General features: G+C 39.0%; 1 protein-coding gene across 1 annotated transcript in view; it reads left to right on the forward strand.

The window, feature by feature from the left end:
• LOC139667293 (cadherin-12-like) overlaps positions 1–24,397 on the forward strand; it is a 90,369-nt gene that overhangs the window by 36,468 nt on the left and 29,504 nt on the right. The window contains exons 4-7 of the mRNA XM_071546743.1: positions 213–332; positions 4,227–4,394; positions 4,833–5,020; positions 21,899–22,152. Of these exons, the coding sequence (XP_071402844.1) occupies positions 213–332; positions 4,227–4,394; positions 4,833–5,020; positions 21,899–22,152 (730 nt within the window). The remainder of the gene's footprint in view (positions 1–212; positions 333–4,226; positions 4,395–4,832; positions 5,021–21,898; positions 22,153–24,397) is intronic.

Genomic DNA, 24,397 nt, shown 5'->3' on the forward strand with positions numbered 1-24,397 from the left:
ACATATTTTTTCCAAAATAAGGTCCCATGGTGGTCCACCGGAAGTGGAGGGGCTTAGGCTCTCTACTGCAGTGAAAACTAGCATCAACAGGAGCAGTAACTCTAGACACAGCAGAACATGGAGATGCCGAACCTTCTGGCTAACAGAAAAAAGCGCCATACAATACCATAACATGCGTGTGTGTGTGTGTGTGTGTGTGTGTCCCTTGACAGGCACGTATGTGACACAGGTGACTGCCACGGATGCAGACGACCCTACATACGGCAACAGCGCTCGTATCGTCTACAGCATTCTCCACGGCCAGCCCTACTTCTCGGTTGACTCCAAGACAGGTGAGAGGGTGACGACGTCTTCATCTTCATCGTCATTCATGCTAGCGCTTGGCCTTCACTTGACGCAACTCCCATTGGCGGCCATTTTGTTCTATGGCAATTTTCTAAGCATTGGGTTTGGTTCAGTTGGGTGCGAAGATGATGACTTCTAGGTCAGTTACCAGTGCTGTAACATCAGGGTATCCAATTTCATCCTGTACTGTTTTCGCTGAAGTTTCTCATAAATTAACAATCCTCCATCTGTCTTTTTTAAAGTTTAATATCGCTTTTACCTTGACTTGTAATTGATTTTCTTCCAGTCCCTGCAAATGGATGATAGCGCACCTACTTTTGAGATTCAAAATTCGTATCCAATTCCGGACGCTTACTTTCGTCCGTGTCGGTGTATTCATATACTCGATATTAACCCTTTATTAACCCTTCCTGTACCTTCACAATGTTACAGATACTTGTAAGAAGTGCAGGCTATGTGCTCAAAGCTCTTATTTTTCCATTTATCAGCCAATACCGATTCTCTACATGAAGTAACTGTCGCCCAAAGTGGGACTTAAGGCTTCCCACTTCTTGTTCGTGACTAAGTTCGTAACTTAGTGTTTTATATGCTTAAATGTGTATAGATATTTATGAAATGTGATACCTACCTTCTGAAATGTGTATGAATTTACGTCACTTAGCTGTTCACTGTTAAACAAGTGATTCATCCTAGCAAGGACTACAGCTTCCTCTTCAGGTCTGTACCTGGATGCTAAAACAGGCCTCCAATGGCACTTCATAGATTTTCAGTTAACATTAGCCCTAGCCCAAGTGTGATTCACTGAAAAATCATTATCTTCATCTAAGATATTACTGTATTTCAAAGCTATTGAATTGGCACATGTGAATACAAAAGGGTGAAAGACCTAATACCTCCATTCTTCAATTTGAAATTGATCTTTGCTGTTGTAGTCTTGTAGTCAAGCAGAGGGTAGTATAGCCAAAATTTAGGGAAGGAGGCACAAATTCTCACAGATTTGTCCACAAGACAATACAATACAATAACAATACAATACAATAGTGAACATAGATAATATAGTCACAGATGAAAGGTACCTGCAAACTTGCCAATAGCTACATTTTCAAATATGACAATACATAGGAATCAGCATAAATACAAAATGCTGAAACTGTGCTGACAGATACACTTTAATGATCCCATTGGGAAATTGGGCCATTGCAGCAGCAAATAGTTCTAGGATACATCAAAGAAGAATAGGATATTGATAAGAATAGAGCAAACTGAGGTTATATTAACATGCACAACTGACAATTCAACACAGTCAGACAAATTGAGTAGAAACATATGAATGAAATGTGAAGAAAGTCTGGATTCCAGCATTAATAGCAGTAGCAGCAGTATCAGAACTCACTGAGACAGAAAGACAATATGAGATATGTGCAAATATATATAAAAATTATACCGATATCAATATGTCTGGCTCAACTTTGAGTTTTTCCACATTTTGTGGTGTTACAGCTTATATTCAAAGTGGATTAAATCAGAATTTTTGTCACTGATCTGCACACAAAGTGGATATATTTACATTTGTTTTTTTAAATCAATGAAGCTGAAATCTTTTAAGTATTCAAACTCTTTGCAGTGACACTCCAGATTCAGAGCTGTACTCACTGTCAAAGGTGCTTGTAGAAACTCACTCAGGGGGTTATCTGTGGGGAGGCACGTTCTCCCTGCCTATGCATGGTTTCCTCTGGGTGCTCCGCTTTCCTCCGACAGTCCAAAGACATGCAAGTCAGGTGAATTGAGGCCTCTAAATTGTGTCCTAGGTCAGTGATTCTCAACCTTTTTCATATCAAGGACCCCTAATTTAGTCCACATTAGGGCTACAGACCCCCATTTGATGAGGCTTTGTCTCTCAGACCCAAATCTGAGAATATTTTTGTTGTTGGATATGATTTTGTCCAGAATTCCAAGACTATCTGTATTGTAGGTAGAGAGATAACAGTGAAACTATGATCAAAACAGTCATTCTTCTACATTCTCTAATTGTGTTAACTTCTTGTAAATGAAATGATGTCCTGGGGACCCCCCTCAACAACCCCTGGTGGTCCCCGGACCTCACGTTGAGAACCACTGTCCTAGGTCATCATAGGTGGTAATGTCAGAGTGAGTGTGTCTGTCTGGTGTGTCTGTGTCTGTGTTCGCTCTGTGATGTTACTGGCGACCTGCCCAGGGTGTTTCCCTGCCTTCTGCCCAATGCATTCTGGAATAGGCTCCAGCCCTTTGTGAGCCTGAATAGGAATAAGTGGGTATGGAAAATGAATTAATAAATTAATGATATTTTGCTAATTAATTTTTGATAAATTTGTATTTCTAAAAACATGGTTTCACTTTATCTTTATTGGGTATTTTATGTGGATTATTGCCAAAAAAAAATCTAAATTCAGTCAATTTTGAATTCAGGCCGCAGCACCACAAAATGCAGAAAAAGTCAAGGGGGTTGAATACCATCTGAAGGCTCCATACTTGCTCTTTTGACTGATTAGCTAGCCAGTGCACTGCGGCACGCCTCTCTCGCCACTTCATCAAAGCCAAGAAACCTTTGCACTAATTGACATTGAGTCTTTCAACCTGGGTTAAGAACCTCTAGGATTTATTAGTTCACTCTCCTGGTGTGGTGTTAGCTATCTTTGCCTGAATCAATGCTGCTCTTACCTCTGGTTTGCTAGTGGCCTCTCCTGACCTTTGAACTCCCCGCTGATTCAGTCCTGATCAAACGTTCGCTGCGTAGGGCGAGGCACTACGGCCTAATTAATCATTTGAGGGATGTCAGAGGTCTTCCTTTTATGACAATGAGCGAACAGCTGTAATATGCTGGCCTAATTAATGCTAGATCCAGAAGCTATCCCTCTCCCTCTCTCCCTGTCTCTTAATCTCTCTGCCTCAGGGTTCCAACTACAGGGCAGCCAGGATCAGCAGAGTTTCCCTAAAAGCATTCAGTTTGCATCAAGTGAAGAGCAAAGCTCTAGCACTTTTTTCTTAATGATTAATATTACAACAAGGTAAAATCAATTTTTAATTGAAAGAAAAGGCCCGATCTCTCTCCATAGTAAATGTAAATGCAGAGTTTCAGGCAAGCAGCATAAGACAAATCATCATCATCATCATTGTCATCAACATCATGACATCATGATGGACAAACAATAATGCCCTTCCTGACAACATTTAGGAGGTCTAAGGCAGCAGGACAAAGTCCTCTACCAACATTTAGGAGCTCTAAGGCAGTAGGATAAAGGAGTCCTCTAGTGCTGGGTCAAAAAGAACAAACCAATCATTTTGAACGAATCGTTTTTTTCGAGTGTCCGAGACAAGCAGCATCTTGAGCGTTCGATACTACTTCCATGTCGAGTTGAAGTCGAGTATTCAAGTATGATTAATATTACAACAAGGTAAAATACATTTTTAATTGAAAGAAAAGGCCCGATCTCTCTCCATAGAAAGTGAATGAGAGGGTTGATTGATTGGTTGGTTGGATGGATGTTTGATTGTTTAGATGGATGGTTAATTAATTGCTTGGTTGGATGGATGGTTGGTTGGTTGGTTGGTTGGTTGATTGATTGGTTGGAGGGCTGATTAGTTGACTGAATTGATGAATGGATGGTTGGTTGATTGGTTGGATGGAAGGTTGATTGGGGGCATGGATGATTCATTGAATGATCGCATGGATGATTGGTTGATTGAATAGAACTGAATCTCTCTTGTTCAGCATCTTTCTTACTGATGCTTCTCTCTGTCTCTGACTCTCCATCCTCCTCCTACATTATCCTTCCTCCATCCACCTTCAACCCCCCTCCAATCCCCATCTTTCCTCCCTCCTCTCTGTTGCTGTCCCCCACCAGGAGTGATCAGGACAGCGCTCGCCAACATGGACCGTGAGGTGAAGGAGGAGTACCAGGTTCTCCTCCAGGCCAAGGACATGGGGGGTCAGCTGGGGGGGCTGGCCTCCACCACCACTATCAACATCACCCTCACCGACGTCAACGACAACCCACCACGCTTCGCCAAGAGTGGGTGAACGTCCCGATGACGCCTGATTGGTTGATTGGTTGGATGGAGGGTCGATTGATTGGTTAAATGGGTAGTTGATTGGGTGGATGGTTAGTTGAATGATTGAATTGATAGATGGATGGCTGGACGATTGCTGGATGATTTATCGACTGGATGGATGGTTGGCTGGTTGATTGATTGATTGATGAATAGATGGTTCATTGGCTGGATGGTTGATTAGTTGGACAGATGGTTGATTGATTGATTGATTGATTGACTGGGTGGATGGATGATTATTTGAATGGATGGATGGACAATGGTTAGATGATTTATTGATTGGATGGATGGATGAATAGTTGCTTGAGTGAGTGAATAAGTCTCTTTTTCTTGCTTTCCTTCACTCTCTTTTTTTCTTATTATATTTTCATCCTCTCTCCTTCCCACACTCTTTTTCTCAGGTATTTTCCATCTTCGGGTACCAGAGTCGGCGTCCGTGGGCTCTGCGGTGGGTCGGATTCGAGCCCACGACCTGGACGCCGGCAGAAATGCGGTGGTGGATTATTCCATCGTTCCGGGAGACGAGGGCAACATGTTTGACATCATCTCTAATGGCCAAAGTCAGGAGGGAGTCATCGTCTTGAAAAAGGTACACAGTCATTATGAACTACACATGAGCTGACTGGGACACTCACATACAGTGAAGTGTTTATTAGGTTCATTAGGTTGGGTGATAGCGTACATCCTCCTGTCAACCAGTCGTCATCGCATATATAGCTGATCCCTGACGCAGTATATTCGTCCATGCTGGGGGGGCATAAGCATGATGACCTTGAATTAAAACATTTTCCCTAAGGCTTTTCATGTTTTGGCCTATAAACACCATATTTGGTAGCTATCCCAAGGGAACCTTGATACACCAATGTTCTATTAACAGGCTCAATCAGATAAATAATATGACCGCCATCGACCAATCAACTAAACAAAAACCGTGGCACACACAATTGGCCATAACTCATCGACCATCTGTGCAGCAGCATTTTAAAATCAACCCATAGGGGGCACTACTATGGCCAAAAATTGAGATCTCAGCATTGGGTGGAGTGATATTTGGTACCTATGCAGGAGGGCCAAGTTAACGCCATAATATGAAGTTTGGTTGTGATTCGTCAAAGTGGGCATGGCCAATGACATGATAATTGCATAATGGCTTATAACTCCGGTTGGCTAATTTTACTGTTACAGTTCGACCAACATGGCTTTTTGTAGACCAATACAGAGAACAATATTGATAAAGAGTGTGTTCTTTCTTACACAACTTAGTGTTGTCCACAAACCTCGGCTGCTAGTCCGATTATTGACTCTTTTTGTTTTTTTCCATTTAATGGCACAGCCATAAAAAAAATGCTGTCTTGAGATTGAAAATCTGACTCAATACAAGTGTGCTATAGCTTCAAAGAAACAAAACGAGTAGATACAGAATATGCATGCACTATTACAGTATGGGGAAAATTTGTTTATTCTAAGCTATTTCAGGGGAAACAAGGGTTTAAAAAACACCTGTGCACTAGAAGACACAAAATAAATCCTGAATCGTTAAGAATGTTGGCCAGCTGGATGCTGCTTGAATAGCTGTGCAACAACTTTTCTGACCATTTCCGTATACTGTCAATCGCAAACAATGATAGATACTGTTTCTTTAGAGTTACAAAAACAACAAAAAAAAGGACCATAAACTTAATCCAAACAGCTTGTGCAGTATAACTAAGTGTTCTGAAGCCAAATTGCAACTGCATCATATGCATCATATCAGAGGTGAACAACACTGACTGAACCAGATCCCATTTTTAATAAAAGGACAATATTGGCCAGCCACATGACGAGTCAAAAAAAAAAGAAAAGAAAAATACCATAGTTAAAAATACCATAGTGAAAAATAAAGGTTAAATAATTGTGCCAAAGGCAGATTTTGCCGAGAGCAAACACTAACATTTTGCTGGTAATGTGCAATCCATAATCTAGTGTTGGTGTGTTACAGAGGAGGAATGTGCTGATCTGGCTGTGATCCCAATCATTCTCCCCATCTACCTTCCACTGAACCCATGGCAGCTATTTGACAAGCTAATGCTCTACACACACACACACACACACACACACTCGCAAGACAGACAACACTCTTCATTCTGCAGTGTCAGCCGTTTGATAAAGATCCTCCCGGTGATGGAAGATCTATGCTATTTAACGGGGAGGGAGAGAAAAGAAAGAGAAAGGGAGAAGACGGAGGTGTAAAGGGAAAGAGATGAAACAGAAGAGGAGAGGGAGAGAATGAAGGAGAGGAAGAGAGAAAGAGAGGACAGGGGCAGAGGGAGAGAAAGAGGAAATAACGAGAGGAGTAGAAGTGAATTTTGGATTGGAAGCGATTTCAGAGGCAGAGCTCGGTTTGGGGACGATATCCAATTCAGCCCCAGCGGAAAACAAGGAAGACTTACATTTCTCTTCCCCAAAGTGTGAACCCGAACGCATCACACCTCCTCCCTGGTGGATGACAGTGTCCAGTTTCACCAAGACAGTCTGATCTCAGCTCAGTCCCAAAGCTTTTAACAGGAAAGCGTATCTAGAGCCCGTCCAAAAAGAGAGAGAGAGAGAGAGTCATTTGAGGGCTTGAGAAACTTAAACGCCATAAAAGGCTCCGTCTAGAAGGATACCGCCTCGTATCTCACACACACACACACACACCCAGAAACACACACAGCACACACACGTCACATCACATCAAGCAGTTTAACATCAGACAGCCATGGAGGCTTTCATTCCAGCATGTCCTCTAAATCAGAACGGACACGACAGCTACTTTCTGAGCGGGAAACTTTGCCAGCCACGTCTCTTATTTTAGAAATGAGATAAGCCAGAAAATCATGTCTTCCAATGGCGACATTGTGTCCCGGACAGTTGGATCAGAACAGAGAGGCAGTTGTCAAGCCTTCAAAGAGAAATTTGCATCAGTCGTTTCATCGTTACAAAACGATAGGTCAAATTTCTCTATGGATCCTGTAGATATCAAGTCCGAAGCATGTAGACAGTGTTTTTGTGGAGGCACTGTACAGTCAAAGATAGATAGATGGATAGATGGATACATGGATAGATGGATAGATGGATAGATGGATAGATGGATAGATAAAAGCCATAACATGAAGTTTGGTTGTGATTGGTCAAAGTGGGCGTGGCCTATGACATGATAATTGCATAATGACTTAAAAGTCCAGTTGGGTTTAAACTATCACCATGAAACTTGTTGAACTCTCCAGAAACCCAATCTTGTATATGCATATGCAAATCCGTCAAATGTTGACGCAGATGTAGCAAAGTTGACACCATTCGCAACAATGTTGATACAAAATAAAAAATATATATTTTTAAGAATTAGATACGTTTTTAAGTTTCCTAGTCTACATTTCGTTCTGTTTAGTGCGGTGAAAGTTTCATGGTGATAGTTTTTTTTTTTTTTTTTATTGATAGTTTTTGCATTCAAATATATGACAAGAGACTAAACACTGACATACTACATATACGTACTGTTGGACAATATTAGACAACACTAATCTTTAACATAAAACAATAGTGTGCAACACCATGTACAATACAAAATCAAACAGATCAAAACGGACAAACAAGCCAAAAAAAAAAAAGGGGGGGGGGGGGGGGTGCAGATAGTTTACAATACAATTCAGTCATATAGCCTATTTTCCAAATATGATCTTATAAAGATCCAGGGTCCCTCATCTCCATGGTCATATTCAAAGAGGGCTGAGGCTGCCTGTTCCATTGACAATAAATCCATGAAGTCTTTTAGCCAATTGTCAATACTAAAGCAATTTGATTTATGTAATTTCCAATTCATCATAATAATACGTTTAACTGACAAAAACATAGTGATAGTTTTGTGAAAACTGGAAATAGCATGGAGGAACACACTTTAATTATGTTTATTTGGCTGTGACTGTTTAGTCATTGTCATTTTGCTTAGATGCGTACAAAGACAGAGCTACAGATATTTAGTTTTGCAACTGTTTTATCAGAGGGGAGAGTTATTGGGTTGGTGGTATTACTTTACAGCAGACAGAGAAGATACTAGTCTTTTTTTTCCATCGCTGCTCTCAGGATTTGAGTCAGCAGGATTTGAACCAGGGATCCTCTGAACATGAGCTGCTTTCTCCACCGACGAGCCCCCACCTCTTGACGTATTTGCCTTTTTCAGGCATCTCAAATGGCATAGACATAGCGTAGACTTACTGTTGAATAGGAAATGTTCTGACCAATGAGAAATAATTCAGGAAGGTTGAAGCCTGAAGCTTTTTCATGTGCACTGGAACCCTTAAGGAACTTGTAATTTATAGATGAAAGTGCATGTACAGATTTCAAGTTAAAGTTTCGACTTTATTTGCCACAGTGGGCATTTGGTTTTGCAGCAAATATTGAAAAGAACATTACATAAAAACATAAAACTAACAGGTACAACAGTCAGTCACCAATGTCAGGTGTAAATGCAGAGTTTCAGGCAAGCAGCATAAGACGAATTATCATCATCATCATTGTCATAAACATCATGACATCATGATGGACGAACAATAATGCCCTTCCTAACAACATTTAGGAGGTCTAAGGCAGCAGGACAAAGTCCTCTACCAACATTTAGGAGCTCTAAGGCAGTAGGATAAAGGAGTCCTCTAGTGCTGGGCCAAAAAGAACAAACCAATCATTTTGAACAAATCGTTCTCGAGCTCGAAACAAACCGAGTCTGTTGCGGTACGTACCGGTTCCTCACGCTTCGAGTTTCCGTCCAAAGCTCATTGAACGATTGAATGGTCGCCATGTACCTTAACAAAGACATCACACTTTCAAACCCACTCTTTAAAGAAGTAGTACATTGTTGAGCAAGTCGTTCATTCAGGTTTTCGAGTGTCCGAGACAAGCAGCATCTTGAGCGTTCGATATTACTTCCATGTCGAGTCGAGGTCGAGTATTCAGTATACGGGTTACGTACGTACTGAAACTCGAGAACCCGAATGAACGGCTCGCTCAAAAATGTACTACTACCTCGTTGTTGAGCGAGCCGATGGCCAGAGGATCGTACCTTGAACACAAAATGCAAGGGTTGGGCACAGTCAGAGATAATGGCATGTGCAATTTGAAAAATGGTACAGGCAGGTGGTATAAATTTTTATGCCTCCGCGCCGGCGACAGCCATGGCCGGAGGCATTATGTTTTCGGGTTGTCCGTCCGTCCCATTCTCGTGAACGCGATATCTCAGGAACGCCTTGAGGGAATTTCTTCAAATTTGGCACAAACGTCCACTTGGACTCAAGGATGAACTGATTAGAATTTGGTGGTCAAAGGTCAAGGTCACTGAGACCTCACGTCCGTCCCATTCTCATGAACGCGATATCTCAGGAACGCCTGGTCATTCTACAAAAACGGTGGAAGTGCTGTCACTTACTTCTGCAGACACCAAAATCCTTTAAGTTGACCTAATAATCACATTAATTATATATGTTCAATAAATAAAGACTGTCCTTGCAATGATAAAAAAAAGTTTATTGGCGGAGGCATACAATCGCGAGGCGGTTATTTCTAGTTCTTATCTACATTACATCCACGCACATTTTGAAAAAATGACCAAGCTAAAGCTGAAATCCAAATAGCTTACTTGAAAGGCATGGAAAATATGTGCCCTTTTCCCTGTTCTCTGTCTCATCTTAAAACAACCAAATGTCCCTTGCTGTCTGTGTCCAGACAGCAAGCTGCAATATGCAACTTCTCTCCTTAAGACAGGAAGTCCTGCCCTCCTCCCCCGACACTTGTCACTCATCTTGATTAGCTGTCTACTCTGAAACTGCTTCTAGCCTGAGGCGGAGGTAGCCGGCATCCAAGAAGCAGACGGCGAACACAGCCAATCTGCAATCAAATAAAAAACCAACACCGATGTTCGCAGCGTTTTTGAATGTTTCGCTTTGCCGTTCTTTCTTTTCTCACTGCCTTTCTCCATTGTTGTTGTTGCTATGAATTCCCTGCTCTATAGCCGCGAGCCTCACCTTGATGGGCAGACAGCAAATGGTATATGCTCCAAAATGTCTCCAAAATCATTGAAATGCCCATTTCAGGCAAACAGGGGGATTAGGGCATGTTATTTTAATGGGAAAAGGTTGTATATTGTAGCTTCCTGCAGTATTACTGGATCCTATGTTTTATTTTACTCTGTGATCAAAAAAACAAGTTTTCTCTCTTTCACTCCCTCAGTCTTCCACCCCAGTCTTTTCCTCCTATATTCTCTCTCACCGTATCGCTCATGACTGCCCTTCATCTTATCCGCTCACTGCTTTAAATCTCTCTTTCGTTCTCTCTCCACACCTCCACTTCTCCACTTCTCTCTCCCCGTTCCTCCCTACTGTCCATGGCGAGATGCCAATCAACTAAATCCTCCCTGGTTCCCTCACTGCCAGTCAAGCCCTCCTCCCTCGGCCTTTTCCCTTACATAACCTCAGAAGTCTAGGTGTTAGCTAAGTAAAAAGCAGAGAGGATTTTATTGATCAAGGAGAAGTTTTAGTCCCCCCCCCCCCTCCTTCCTCCACTGCTCTCTTTTTATCACGGTGCCGTGGTCTTAAAGAGGCAAAATACTCACTTCACTTATCTAATAAATAACAGGAAGTAAAGTTGTATTATAGTAAAGAAAAAAAAAAAGAGTTTAAATGCAAATCTTCACATCTTCACAAAACTCCCATAATCCTCTTTTCATATGCAAATGTTTTTAGATGATATCACATGACAGGAGAACATTAAGCATTAACTAACCCTTAATTAATGTACCCTTATTGTAAAGTGTTACCAGTGCTTCTATGTACAGTATGTAGCCTATGTAATATGTACGTATAAGCTATGTTACTGTGTTATAACTATGCAAATGTTACTGTATATAGAAGAGATAAAGGCAGCTGAGAGACAGAGCTGAGATCACATTCTAATAAACAGATCATTCATTAGGTCAGTGGTTCTCAACGTGGGGTCCGGGGACCTCCAGGGGGTCCCCAGAAAATTGATGAATTATTAAACTTCAGCATTATTTCATTTACAAGAAGTTAACACAGTTCGAGAATGTAGAAGAATGACTGTTTTGATCATAGTTTCACTGTTATCTCTCTACCTACAATACAGATAGTCATGGAATTCTGGACAAAATCATATCTAACAATCAAAATATTCTCAGATGTGGGTCAGAGAGACAAAATCTTATCAAATGGGGGTCCCTGCCCTAATATGGACTAAACTAGGGGTCCTTGATATGAAAAAGGTTGAGAATCACTGCATTAGGTCAATATGTCACTGCCACAAATGCACCTGCCTTTCACTCTTTCTCTCTCTCCCTTACCCTCTCTCTCTCCTGTCTGCCTCTTTTTCTCTCTCCACCAGTCTGGTGTCTCAGTTCTACTGTATGTGAGGCCGGTTCTGGTGATGACCTCCCCCAGTGTAAGAGGATTTGTAATCACTGTAATGAGTTCAGGGGAATAAGCAGCTGGACACAATGAAAGATTATAGTTGAGAGACACAAGTAAACAGTCTCTATGTAATAATGTAAACTTTTAACACTGGTTTCAACAGGTGTTCAACACAAGTTTTGAAAAGCCACCTAAAACTATAGCAATCAAAAATAAAATAAAATCACCAATAAGAGCTCACTACTACAACTTCACAACTAATGCCACTCACACTTAGACTGGCTATGCTATGTTACCCGCTCAACAAAGGTTAAGCCTGCTTACAACAAAGAAGTCCACAGCTGACACTAAGCTGAACACTTACAAACAAAAGTACAAACAGTCACCTCACTACATTTTCACATTTTGAAAAGCCACCTAGAAATATATGAAAAATCAAATCAAATCACCAATAATAGCTCACTACTACAACAATGCCACTGCTAGCATACACTTAGCAAGACTGGCTACGCTAATGTTACATCCTCAACAAAGGTTAAGCCTACTTACAACAAAGAAGTCCAACAAACAATATGCAAAACCTAAATGAAACAATTGAATGTTGTAAAAAGACAGAACTTACAGTAACATTTTACAATAAGGGTACATTAATTAAGGGTTAGTTAATGCTTAATAAGCATTAACTAACCCTTAATTAACAGTTAACTAATGTGTCTGGTAATAATTTACTAATGGTGTTAATTTTAACTAAGGTATTGATTTATACATTATTTAATAGTCATCTTTATAAACTATTAAATAATGTATAAATGAATACCTTAGTTAACATGAACACCATTAGTAAATTACACATTAGTTAACTGTTAATTAAGCATTAACTAACCCTTATTAAGAATTAACTAACCCTTAACTTAGTGTACCCTTATTGTAAAGTGTTACTGAACTTACTTTATCAGGAAACCAGGGAACTTGAAATTAATATTCCAATAGCTTTAGCCAAATGTCTCCACAAGCAATTTGAATTTTAGAGAACTGTGGAGGAATCAATCTTCCAATGCAACTCCAGTGTCAGCAGGAACAGTAACTTATGGGCCATCAGCTGGCCTGTAAAGGTTAACAGCACAGGCACTTCAGACAAAGCAGTTCAACAAGGACATTTAAATACTATAGGCACTTAGCACATGGAGATGCAGGGCCTTCTGGCAAGCATACAAATTCAAAAGGTGCCAATATGAAATATAAGTCTTTTGTCTTTAAGGAATAGTTCACCCCAACAGAAAAATGCATCAAAAAAGTAATCTACTCACCAACATGTCAATAGAAACTCCATTGCAGTTATTGGTCCACCAAACACACAGCAAATAAGCCTCCGTAGTTCCATTTTAGCCTCAATGGAGCCATCTTTTTTACAGCTCCCAAAAAAGCATAAAATCTTGTTTTGTAGTCATGCAAACAATTGCACTGTGGGTGGAAAAGTCCAATATTTACCTCGTTATCTCCTACATTTTCCTCACTGATCACTGACCTGGTCGCGCGTGCTTGCAACTGTAGCTGTAAAAACATGGTGATCTCATAAATAGTTGTGAAATGAGCATGAATTAAACGCGATTTATGTGCTGTGGGCATGACTTATGTGAATATTACATTCCTCCACAACAATTAGAATTTTGTGATAATAACACGACTTGGATTCTGTGGCAAGTAACAGTTGGACATAGCATTTTCAGCTAAAGGTTGGCTAACGGTTAAGTTTAGGCAACTAAAACAACTTGGTTAAGGTTAGGGAAAGGCTTTGGTCATGGTTAAATAAGAAAAACTTTCACTAAAAATGTAAATTCTACTCATGGTAGAATTTTTTTTTTGTAGAAGCTTGGAATTGAACTCTGGTCACCGATATTGAAGGCAAATAAGATGAGATGCACTTTATTGATCCCCTAGGGGAAATTCGGGAAACAGTCAGCGTTGTCAGCAGGATTCAAACCTGCGCGGGGAAACCCCAATGGATTTCTGTTGCAGACACAACATTCAGAGTGGTGTCTCTTTTTGAAAGATAGAGGCTGTCCATCAAAATGACAACTGTAGGTGTTCCCATTTGGAAGATAATTGTTTTTATACTTTAGACTGAAAGTGTGCCTTTTTCCAGAGTAACAGTTTAATAATTTTTAGGCTTAAGACTATAGGACTCATTGTATATTCATGTGCCTTCATGTGTAACAATGCAGTGTTCATGCAAAGAATTTATATTGAAGCACACTGATTCTTTTAGAGTGATCGGGGACAGTGAGTGGGCATTGAATCGGACTGTTGGATATGCAGGTGCCACACGTATAGATGCTGTTTTGTCTTCATATTACAATTTCATTCAAAGAGAGAAACAATATTTTGGAAAGATAGCTATTGTACCACCCATATGCTTGGAAACGGACCGCTGCACTCTAAATGTTTTCATTTTCAAGATACAATAAAGGGGGATTTTGTTAAAAAAAAAAGCAATCACTTTCCCAGAGGCAAGCCTTTCTTTTTGGAACAATAGCTGAGCCATCGTTGGGCTTATGGCAACTGGAATACTGTTAAGATTTATGGTATATATGAGTATATGGAGGAGAGAGTATTAAAGAGACAGAGAGATAGGTGAAACACCTGTGAATTCAGAGCAGGAATGCTGGTGTGAGCAAAAATATTGGGTTTTACTTTCTTAACATCTCAGTGGAAAAATACCTTCTGAACATACTATATCAACAAAATTCATATCATATTATGTAACTATGGTCAGATAGAAACCATGAACCTCCAAAGAGTCAAGTTTTTGGGAATTAAAATGAACAACTTTGTTAAAAAATGTGAAATCACTAAAATTTTTGTTTCATGTATGTTTCTGTGATCTTCTATTCATAAGGAGCAATGGTTTCAATTCAAATATTCAAATTAAATAAAATGTAGCCTTTCAGAGCTAGTTAATTATTTAACTACAAATCCAATAATTTTCAAATATGCACAGTAAAAGGCATTTACCAGAATTATTATTCATTATTATTTCAAGAGATTTTAGAAAATTTGCATCGGACACATTTGAAAAGAAAACTGAAGAAAATGACACAGTTTAAAATGAAAAATAATTGTGTATATGTGGATTCTGACATCCTGCCTTCAAGTAAAGTTTGTTTGGCAAACAAAATGTAACAGGGCTCAGAACTATTTTTGAAACCCAAACAATGTTGATTTGTTGTGGGTCAAGGAAAAGTCATGGAAGGATTTTTTTTTTTTTACAGAATGCTTTGCAGGTTAGTGTTAAGATTCAAAACAACAGTCTTGGCTTTTGTAGAATGAAAGGGATATGGCATATACAAAAAAACATAGTGTTTCTTAGACTGAGGTGGTGGTGTACAGTAATATTATTCTCCTAAATGTTGCCTTTAGGTATGGAGGACCACAAGTGTCACGGAAAAAGTAATAAAACATTTAATTAATTAATAACTAATTGTACAATAAAAATAGGCATTAATAAATTTGTTTACAAATGAATTCATTAATCTATGAATAAATAGACAAAATTACAAACTAATTCATTATTTGATATTTTAATGGGCAATAAATAGAGGAATTATAAAAAGAATTTACAAATGAAATATTAATCCATCAATAAATATTTCAACTTAAAAAGGGATTTACAAAAACAACCATAAAACAGTCAATAAGTACATCATTTAAAAATACATTAATGAATTCATAAATAAATAATGGACTTTAAAAATCTATTTGAAAATGCAGTTTAAAAAGAGAAATAAATAACTGGATTCACAAATTGAATTAAGAATACAGATTTTAATCAGGCATATAAAAGGGCAATTTCCTTTCCCATTTGCATTTCCATTTCCCCGCTGCTTTTCCTTTTCCTATTAGCTATTCGATTTGCTTAGTCATTTAGCTTCTCCTTTTAGCCTCTCCATTTAGCCTTTCCGTGACACTTTGGGCCTTGCGCTGGTAAAACGAGGTAAAACAATGCAAATTAGCCATGGGATGTAACAAGCTCTCTGATTGGTTAGAGAGCCGCACCCGCCTCATACCCTAGCTATCTTTTCCAACACTGTTCAGCCACTAAGAAGTGTAAATGGAGAGGCTAAAAGGAGAAGCTAAATGACTAAGCAAATCAAATAGCTAATAGGAAAAGGAAAAGCAGCAGCACCTACCAGTTAGGTTCTGGAAAAATAATCAAATAAAAATGTGAAAATTAGCTTAATTGTATATCAATATAGCCAAATATACGGCATTAATGACATAGGCCTCTCATGTAAAAATAATAATAATAATAATAATACCCTTAATTGCTTGAATTTAGAATTTGCAGACGTTGTAGATGGGCAGGGCTGTAAAGGAAAACTTCCCCCTTGTGATGTTCAATGCATCCCAGGAGTTATTTGGTGATGAAATGCTGTAATCTTTTTTAATCTTTCCCTCAACTTGCCTTGTTTACTTCTACTTCAGTTATTGATTTCCTTCGTTTGCCCGCAGAGAAGGCGGTTCTCGATAGCAATGGTGCAAAATTTTTGTAGTGGAAAGAAATTGAGAGTTGAGAAAGAAATAATAATAAACATTACAAAACAGCTGTTGAAGAGGGCATTGCATTTCACACAGTACAACAACAGATCCATGTTTGGCCAGTTATCCAAGGGAATCAGAAAAATACAACACCAAGTCAAGTCAATTTTATTTATGAAGCACATTTAAAAAGAACCAGAGTTGACCAAAGTGCTGTGCAGCATGTGAGTTAAAACAGCATAAAAAATATATAACAGACAGACAATAACCCAGAGAACAGAAGATAAAAAGACATGCATGATACGCAGAACATTAAAAAAAATAATTCAAAGCATGTGCGTTAACAGCATGTGAGTTAAAACAGCATAAAATATAACAGACAATAACCTAGAGAACAGAAGATAAAAAGATGTGCATGATACGCAGAGGGATTTTAATAAGATTCAAAGGCCAGGGAGAAAAGGTATGTTTTTAGTCTCGAAGTGTCCAAAGAAGGGACAGACCTAACAAGGAAGGGCAGATTATTCCACAGTTTTGGGGCAGCAGCAGAAAAAGCACGGTCACCCTTTTTGCTTCAACCGGGTTCGTGGGACAGTGAGACGCATCTGGTCAGAGGATCTAAGTGACTTAGAAGTGGAATGGGGGCACCAAACTACAAAATGAAAGAAAAAACTTCTGGTTCAATAGTTAGTCTACCAAATTGATTGCAACAAGCAGTTCGGAGAAGAATAGCAGTGTAACGGTTTTGGTTCACTGTTTTCTGACTTGCATTCAATTCAATTCAATTCAATTCCATTAACTTTACTGCCACAAAAGTTAAGAAACAATACTGCCAAATATGATATGGTATAATACAATTATACAACTAAAAACAGCTGTCAGTATGGACTATATGGAGTCATTCCTATGTTCCCAGGGCCCTATGTTCCCCAGATTTATATGGCACATAATGGGAACATGACGAAGGGTCCTATGTTCCCAGGGTCCTATGTTCCCAGGGTCCTATGTTCCCAGGGTCCTATGTTACCAGGGTCCGATGTTCCCCAGCTCTGTATAGCACATAATGGGAACCTGAAAAAGATGTTCCCCAGCTCTGTATTCGCCTAATATGGTTAGTTAGGGTTAGGGTTAGGGTTTAGGGTTAGGGGTAAAAATAGGACCCTGGGAACATAGGACCCTGGGAACATAGATACGCTCCCGACTATATAGAGTGACAATAGTTTATATGTATGGGCTATATAGGATGACAAAGGGTCAAATATACAGAATGACAATTGATAAACTATATCAAAATCAGATCCAGTTACTCAGAACCTCTAGCTTTGTGACAGGACATATTTGCGGCAATGTGGACTATAAAGAATAACTTTTCTTAATCAATTAAATTAAGAAATTTGGGCAATACTTTCTGAATTTCATCTTGTAATGTTTCCTGCAGGGAGGAATATGTTTCACACTGAAAGACAAAGCCTGCCTTGCAGTGACCACATGCTCCTCTCTGGGTAGTCATGTCTTTTTATATCATCTTTTTGCTACAGCCAATTGGTGCCCACTGAGCTGTATTTGGTAAGGCTTTGTTTCTGCCTCGTATCTCTGGTGGAGTAGAGATACCCAGTCAATTCATAGCAATGTAGTCTACCTTGGGTTTTTATTTAATTTTTGCAGTGTATAGATATTTTGACAGATTGATAATTTGCTTTACTCTGGTCTTTTGATGAGCAGTGCTGATGGGTGCTTGGTTGGTAAGCTTTACCTACAGAACTTGAATGGCTAGAACGTCTGTCTGTCTTTCTTTGTATATTCAGAATTATTCAACAGAATTATGTGTGTAGCGTATCCGTTGGCTTTTTGTCACATGCCAAACTCTAACTTATTGAGTGGACTCCAGACTTCACTTCTGTGTAAAGCGATTGGCAATATTACATGATCAAATATCTTTGTCCAGTTTCCAATTGGAATGTCAGTTTTGAATAGCTTCCTTTTTATTGTGAGCTTTTTCTGTAAGTGCTTTTACTTGTCAAACCTCCCAAATGCAGAAATGGTCAGATGAAGGTATATTTGCCTCAGGTATGTTCAATTAAATTGTTGTTTAGAGTAAAGTGGAATTTGTCTTCCAGATTCCTAGGCTTTTTTTCAATTATCATAACTATGGTTTTCTTTAAATTGACATCTATGGCTCAGTTCTGCCAATATTTTTCTAGAATCAGTATTCTTCTAGAATGGTCAGATGATGTTGAAGACCATTTCTGGTTGGAGATAACAGAGCAAGATCATCTGCATAGAGCAAGTATTTGACCTCTGTGTGCCTTTGGGGCATTCTTTGGCTAGCTGGCTAATACATGGAGAACCATGTCAAGCCAAGATAATAGACCCTGCTAAACTAAACATAGTTTGGAGACAGGACAATGAGAATCTAGTTAATGGGGACATGTCTGGAAGAGATAAAGCCCCTAATTAGACTGGTAATAAATAGATCTAGAGCTCTGACATTAACAGTGATATAAGCAGGCAGAATGTGACTTCAAATATACACAGATTTGGTTCACCAATGACCAAAAAAATCCACGGTTTGGATGGGAATCAAAATTTGAACACAATCAATTGCAGTGGTGAAAGTAACTAAGTACATTTGCTCAAGTACTGTACTTAGGTACAATTTTGAGATACTTGTACTTTACTTGAGTATTTCCATTTGATGCTACTTTATACTTCCACTCCACTACATTTCAGAGGGAAATATTGTACTTTCTACTCCACTACATTTATTTGACAGCTTTAGTTACTTTTCAGATGGAGATTTGACACAATGGATAATATAACAAGCTTTTAAAATACAACACATTGTTAAAGATGAAACCAGTGGTTTCCAACCTTTTTGGCTTTTGACGTCTTACAAAAAGCAGTGTGTAGTCGGGGTCACATTTCACAGGTCTATGAGTTGTTAACAGCTCCACCAAATAGTGATTTTTCTCTCTAAACCTCACATGGTTTCATTTCAATAAATGTTCAAATGATCCAATATTTCAGCAAAAATCAAAGATTAGAGAAAAAGTCCAAAAACTGAAAACAGATTTATGTATCAGAACTTTTTTTTTTCTTCTTTCCTCTCCCATTAATCATCTCACGACCCCTCAGATTTATCTGGTGACCCTTTGGAGGGGCCCGACCCCTAGGTTGGGAACCATTGGACTAAACTAGCTAACTGTATATAAAGTAGTTCAAACTAGCTCCACCTCCAGCAGCTACAACAGTAACATGCTGCTTACACACTGATGCTTCAGTATTAATAATCTAATGATGTCATATATAATAAAATATCAGTCAGAGGGACCAAACCACTACTTTTACTTTAAAACTTTAACTACATTTTGCTGCTAATACTTATGTACTTTTACTTAAGTAGGATTTTTCATGCAGGACTTTTACTTGTAATGGAGTATTTTTACATTGCTGTATTGGTACTTTTATTTAAGTAAAGGATCAGAGTACTTCTTCCACCACTGATCAATTATCATGACAACAAAAAGAAGGCCCAGGTTGAAAATAGCCGGAATTATCCTTTAGTTCTTTGTTACTACAAAACACATTGTTTCCCTCCAGCCACTACTGGCCTCCATGGTTACTGTAATAGAGACAAATTGAGGCCCACGTTTCCTGTCACTCTCCACTGTATAGAGTCCAATAAAAAGGCAGCATAGATTTAACACTAATGAGAAAAGAAAAAGTCTCATCCTTTCTCCAAGATTATTTTCAACGTTTTATTGAACAATATGCAATAAAGCGACACAGGAAAGATGAGAGAGGAGATGGCATGAGTCTGATTCAAGTCCGCGATGTCACCAGGACACCCCATAACTCTTGTAGAATAGAAATGAAGAGGAAGACAGTATTTCCTAAACATCACAATAATAATCATCACACACACCATACACACACACATACACTTTCACACACATATTCCATGCACACACAGGCTTGCATGCATGTGTGTAATGGGGTATGGGCAGTAGAGTTATATATGCGTTTGTGGAGATTGTGTGTACATGTGTGGGTTTGTGTGTGTGATGAGGGCAATTACAAGGATATGAGGACTGGGTAGAGGAAGGCAGAGGTGTGTGTGTGTGTGTGTGTGTGTGTGATGGATATGAAGTATTTGTGAGAGGTGAGACGGGGCCTGGTGTTTTGTGTTGATGGAGAACTGAATTGATCCCAGCAGCGTCATGTAGGGCTTATTTTCCACCAGAGATGCAATCTCCCCAAGAGAACTGCACTTCTTATCTCAGGTCTTTGCATGTTTGTATATGAGCCCCTTTGTGTGTGTGTGTGTATGAGAGAGAGAGAGAGAGAGAGAGAGAGAGAGAGAGAGAGAGAGAGAGAGAGAGAGAGAGAGACTTGTTTCTTTCAACTTTAAAAGCCTCCTCGGTGGTATTCACAGCAACACGATAGCCAGTTGTGTTGATGCGAGTCCATAAATCTTGATCCCGAAAATTTAGCCCCCCTAAAGTTGGTAAAAGCCCCACAAAAGCCAAAAACATCCATGCAGTCTTATGAGTGATATACAGTACAGAGCTGCAGTCAAGCTCAGGAATGTGAATTGGCTTCAGCAGCATGAGACAAACTGAGTTTGATATGTATATGAATGTGTCTTGGTGCAGTTTGCGGCTACATTAGCATATCAAAGTGGCTGTCTCCTGCGTCGCTGTGCTGTGCATTCCCAACTAGATCGGCACAGTGAAGAATAGAGATTGACCCTCCTCTAGGTCCAAATCAATTAGTCACTATTGCATTCATCAGAGTGATTGAACATCAATAACCAAATATTCTGGTCTTTGAAATCCAGCCTTCCTCTCGGGTTATGAATTAGAATATCAAGAATCGGTCATGGTTGCACTTTCATCTATCTATCTATCTATCTATCTATCTATCTATCTATCTATCTATCTATCTATCTATCTATCTATCTATCTATCTATCTATCACAGCTGCATGACATGCAAAAAGAAAATCACACTGCGACTTCAATCGGTATTAGGCAAGATTTTTATGTAAAGGTACAACCATCTAATAGAGACTCTCTCTGCCACTTTCGTGACTTGAAAAATTATCTTTTAAATTGACAAAACATCATATGTGTAATTCATGGCACAGTTCAAACGGGATCAAACAATTATTTGTCTCTCATCGTTGACTACCGTACATATTTTTTCCGAAATAAGGTCCCATGGGGGACAGCGGAAGGGGAAGGACTTAGGCTCTCTGTTAGCCTAAATCAGGAAGTGGGGCTTCAACAGAGTACAAATACAAACCGTATCAGTGTCTAATTGTGGCAGTGTCACATCATCCAAATTTACACAATACTGCTCTAGCAGAGTACAAAAATAAGCAAAGAAGATATGCAGCATGGCTTGCAGTCAGTCATGCGGATGATACCTTTCTGTGCATAAAACATTTTATCTATCTCTCCCTCTCACACCCTTCCTTTATTTTTGTGTCCATACATCCAGACTTTGGACTATGAGACCAAGAGGTCTTACACCTTCAAGGTGGAGGCGTCCAACGCTCAGCTGGATCCCCGCTTCCTCCACCTGGGGCCCTTCAAGGACTCGGCCACGGTCAAGGTGAACGTCCTGGACATGGACGAGCCCCCCGTTTTCACCAAGCCCTCCTACTCTATGGATGTATATGAAGACACTCCCCCAGGAACCATCATCGGCTCTGTAACGGCTCACGACCTGGACGCCAGCAGCAGCGCTGTCAGGTAAACCTATCGATGGGAAGTTCCCCATCCTGCATCTGTCTTCTTTTAGTGTTACAGCCATCCATTTTTTGTTTTGCAGAATTTTAAAAAATATTCCTCTGATCACAATACGGTTTCAATTTTGCAGGGAAAAAAAAATACCCACTCAAAGGTCAAATAGCAGTGTTTCTTTTGTTTGAATTTTTTTTTATTGAGATACAGAAACATTTGTAAATATGCAAATTATGACATTACAGATGCCATCTCTTTTTTAAGACTGACAAAAGCAGACAAAAGACAAACAAGTAAACATTATGTGAGGGGAGGGGGGATACAGAAAAGGAGAGGTAAAAGAAACAATATATAGTAATAATTCAACATATAAAATGGCAGTAGTATCTATATATAAATATAGCCTATATATAAACTCATAATAAAATAAAATAAATAAATAAATAGAATCGATAGTAATAATAATTAAAATAATAACAACAGTAAGAACAAATAATAAGAATGTGCTTGGTGATACAGCAGTGCATATAAAAAACAAAAATAAGTTAATTAATATGTAATAATAATAATAATAATAATAATAATAATAATAATAATAATAATAATAATGAGGACAATAATAAAGAAGATATAAGTACACAAAACCTCCATATATCAAAAGGCAGTTCATGTTATTGCAATTTTTGGTACTCTTCCTGTCTTATCATTGTTGTTGTGCTTTCTCTTTCTTACCAAAGGACAGCGGGATGCCTAATATATTACACTGTAGAGAGGCAGGCTACACATTTGTATGAACACATTGTTCACATTAGGTTTGAAATTGTTTTTTGTCATGTTTGATATTTCATGCCCTAGCTTTAAAAACCCCTTCAATTTGTCAGTTCACTACTTAATATTGGAACATTGTTGTCATTGTTCTTTTGTAAAGAGGTGGAAAGCAACTATAACTACCGTATTTCCTCTAATATTGGCCCGGGCCTTTATTTACCTCAACTGCAGAGGGTACCAGGCCTTTATTGGAAGCAGGCTTATATTAGAGACAGGCCTTTACTTCTAATTCCCTCTGTTTGATAAGTATATTTGCTCATATTTTAGTACGAAGCCTCCTTGTTTTCTGATCTGCTTCTGTTGGGGTTCGTTAGGTAGCCGTTTTCTTGTTACTACAATGCATTACCGATAATTACGGTAATCAACGACGGCACGCTCCAGAGACTTCCGCCGGCCGAGCCATCTTGTGGCATACTGCCATCTTGTGGCACTTGTACGTTACTACAAACTACAGTTACATTATATAACAGGCACCAGGAGTTTACCGGTATCCACTGTTGTTTTTTCCTTTGTTTTTTTCCCCGGCCTGTATTTGGGGCCGGCCTTTATTTGTTCGTGTCGACCACGGCCCTGGACATTATCGGAGACCTGGCTTTTAATTGACTACCGGCCACTATTAGAGGAAATACGGCACTCTAGGTTTTTAAGTAGGTTTTGAGTAGCATTACTTGTATTTTAATAATTTTTTAAGTATTTACTCTTAGTTTGATGTGGGTAAGGTACATTTTTAGACATTAACGTAGTAACTACAGTGAAGTCTGTCATTTATAGGGCCTGAAATCAATACCCACCAAGCGCCACCAGTAAAATTTGTCTTTGGCGTATAAAATGAAAACAATTTATCAAACTTCTTTGGCGTATAAATCAATAAGTGTCACACTGCCACACTGACCGGTAATACTTCAAAAGATTAATACCAAAGTGGCTGCCAGATATTCTGTATCCCGCGGCTCTATATCCACAGTTTTTTTTTTGTTTTGTTTATTCTAGCTGCTGGTTACAGATAAAAAATGATAGACAGCAAACATAATGTCCATATTACATTATGGACACATTGGAAAATATTTAAAAATGATGAAATGAAATAAATACTTAATTACTGTACTTGAGTAGGATTTTCAAGTATCTGTACTTTACTCAAGTTTTTCTTTCACTGAAGACTTTTTTCTTTTACTCACTACATTTCAAAAGAAAAATCTGTACTTTCTACTCATTACATTTTCAAAACAGACTCGTTACTCTCGGGAAATCATCAACTGATTTTCTAAAGAAAAATTATTTTGTGCATCAGACAGCTTCCATCCCCGAAGCAGCTGATCAAGAGCCAGATGTGATTGGCTGCTTGTTCAGCAAAGCAACACCACAAAGGAAGGAAAGGGACAAAGAGAGAAGCAACAAGAGAGAGAATTAACGTTAGTGAATTCAG

This window comes from Centroberyx affinis, unplaced genomic scaffold, assembly GCF_046629955.1.
Source record: "Centroberyx affinis isolate AG114_WGS23_722 - 3 ecotype Tasmania unplaced genomic scaffold, CSIRO-AGI_Caff_v1 ptg005425l_1, whole genome shotgun sequence".
Taxonomy (NCBI): Eukaryota; Metazoa; Chordata; class Actinopteri; order Beryciformes; family Berycidae; genus Centroberyx; species Centroberyx affinis.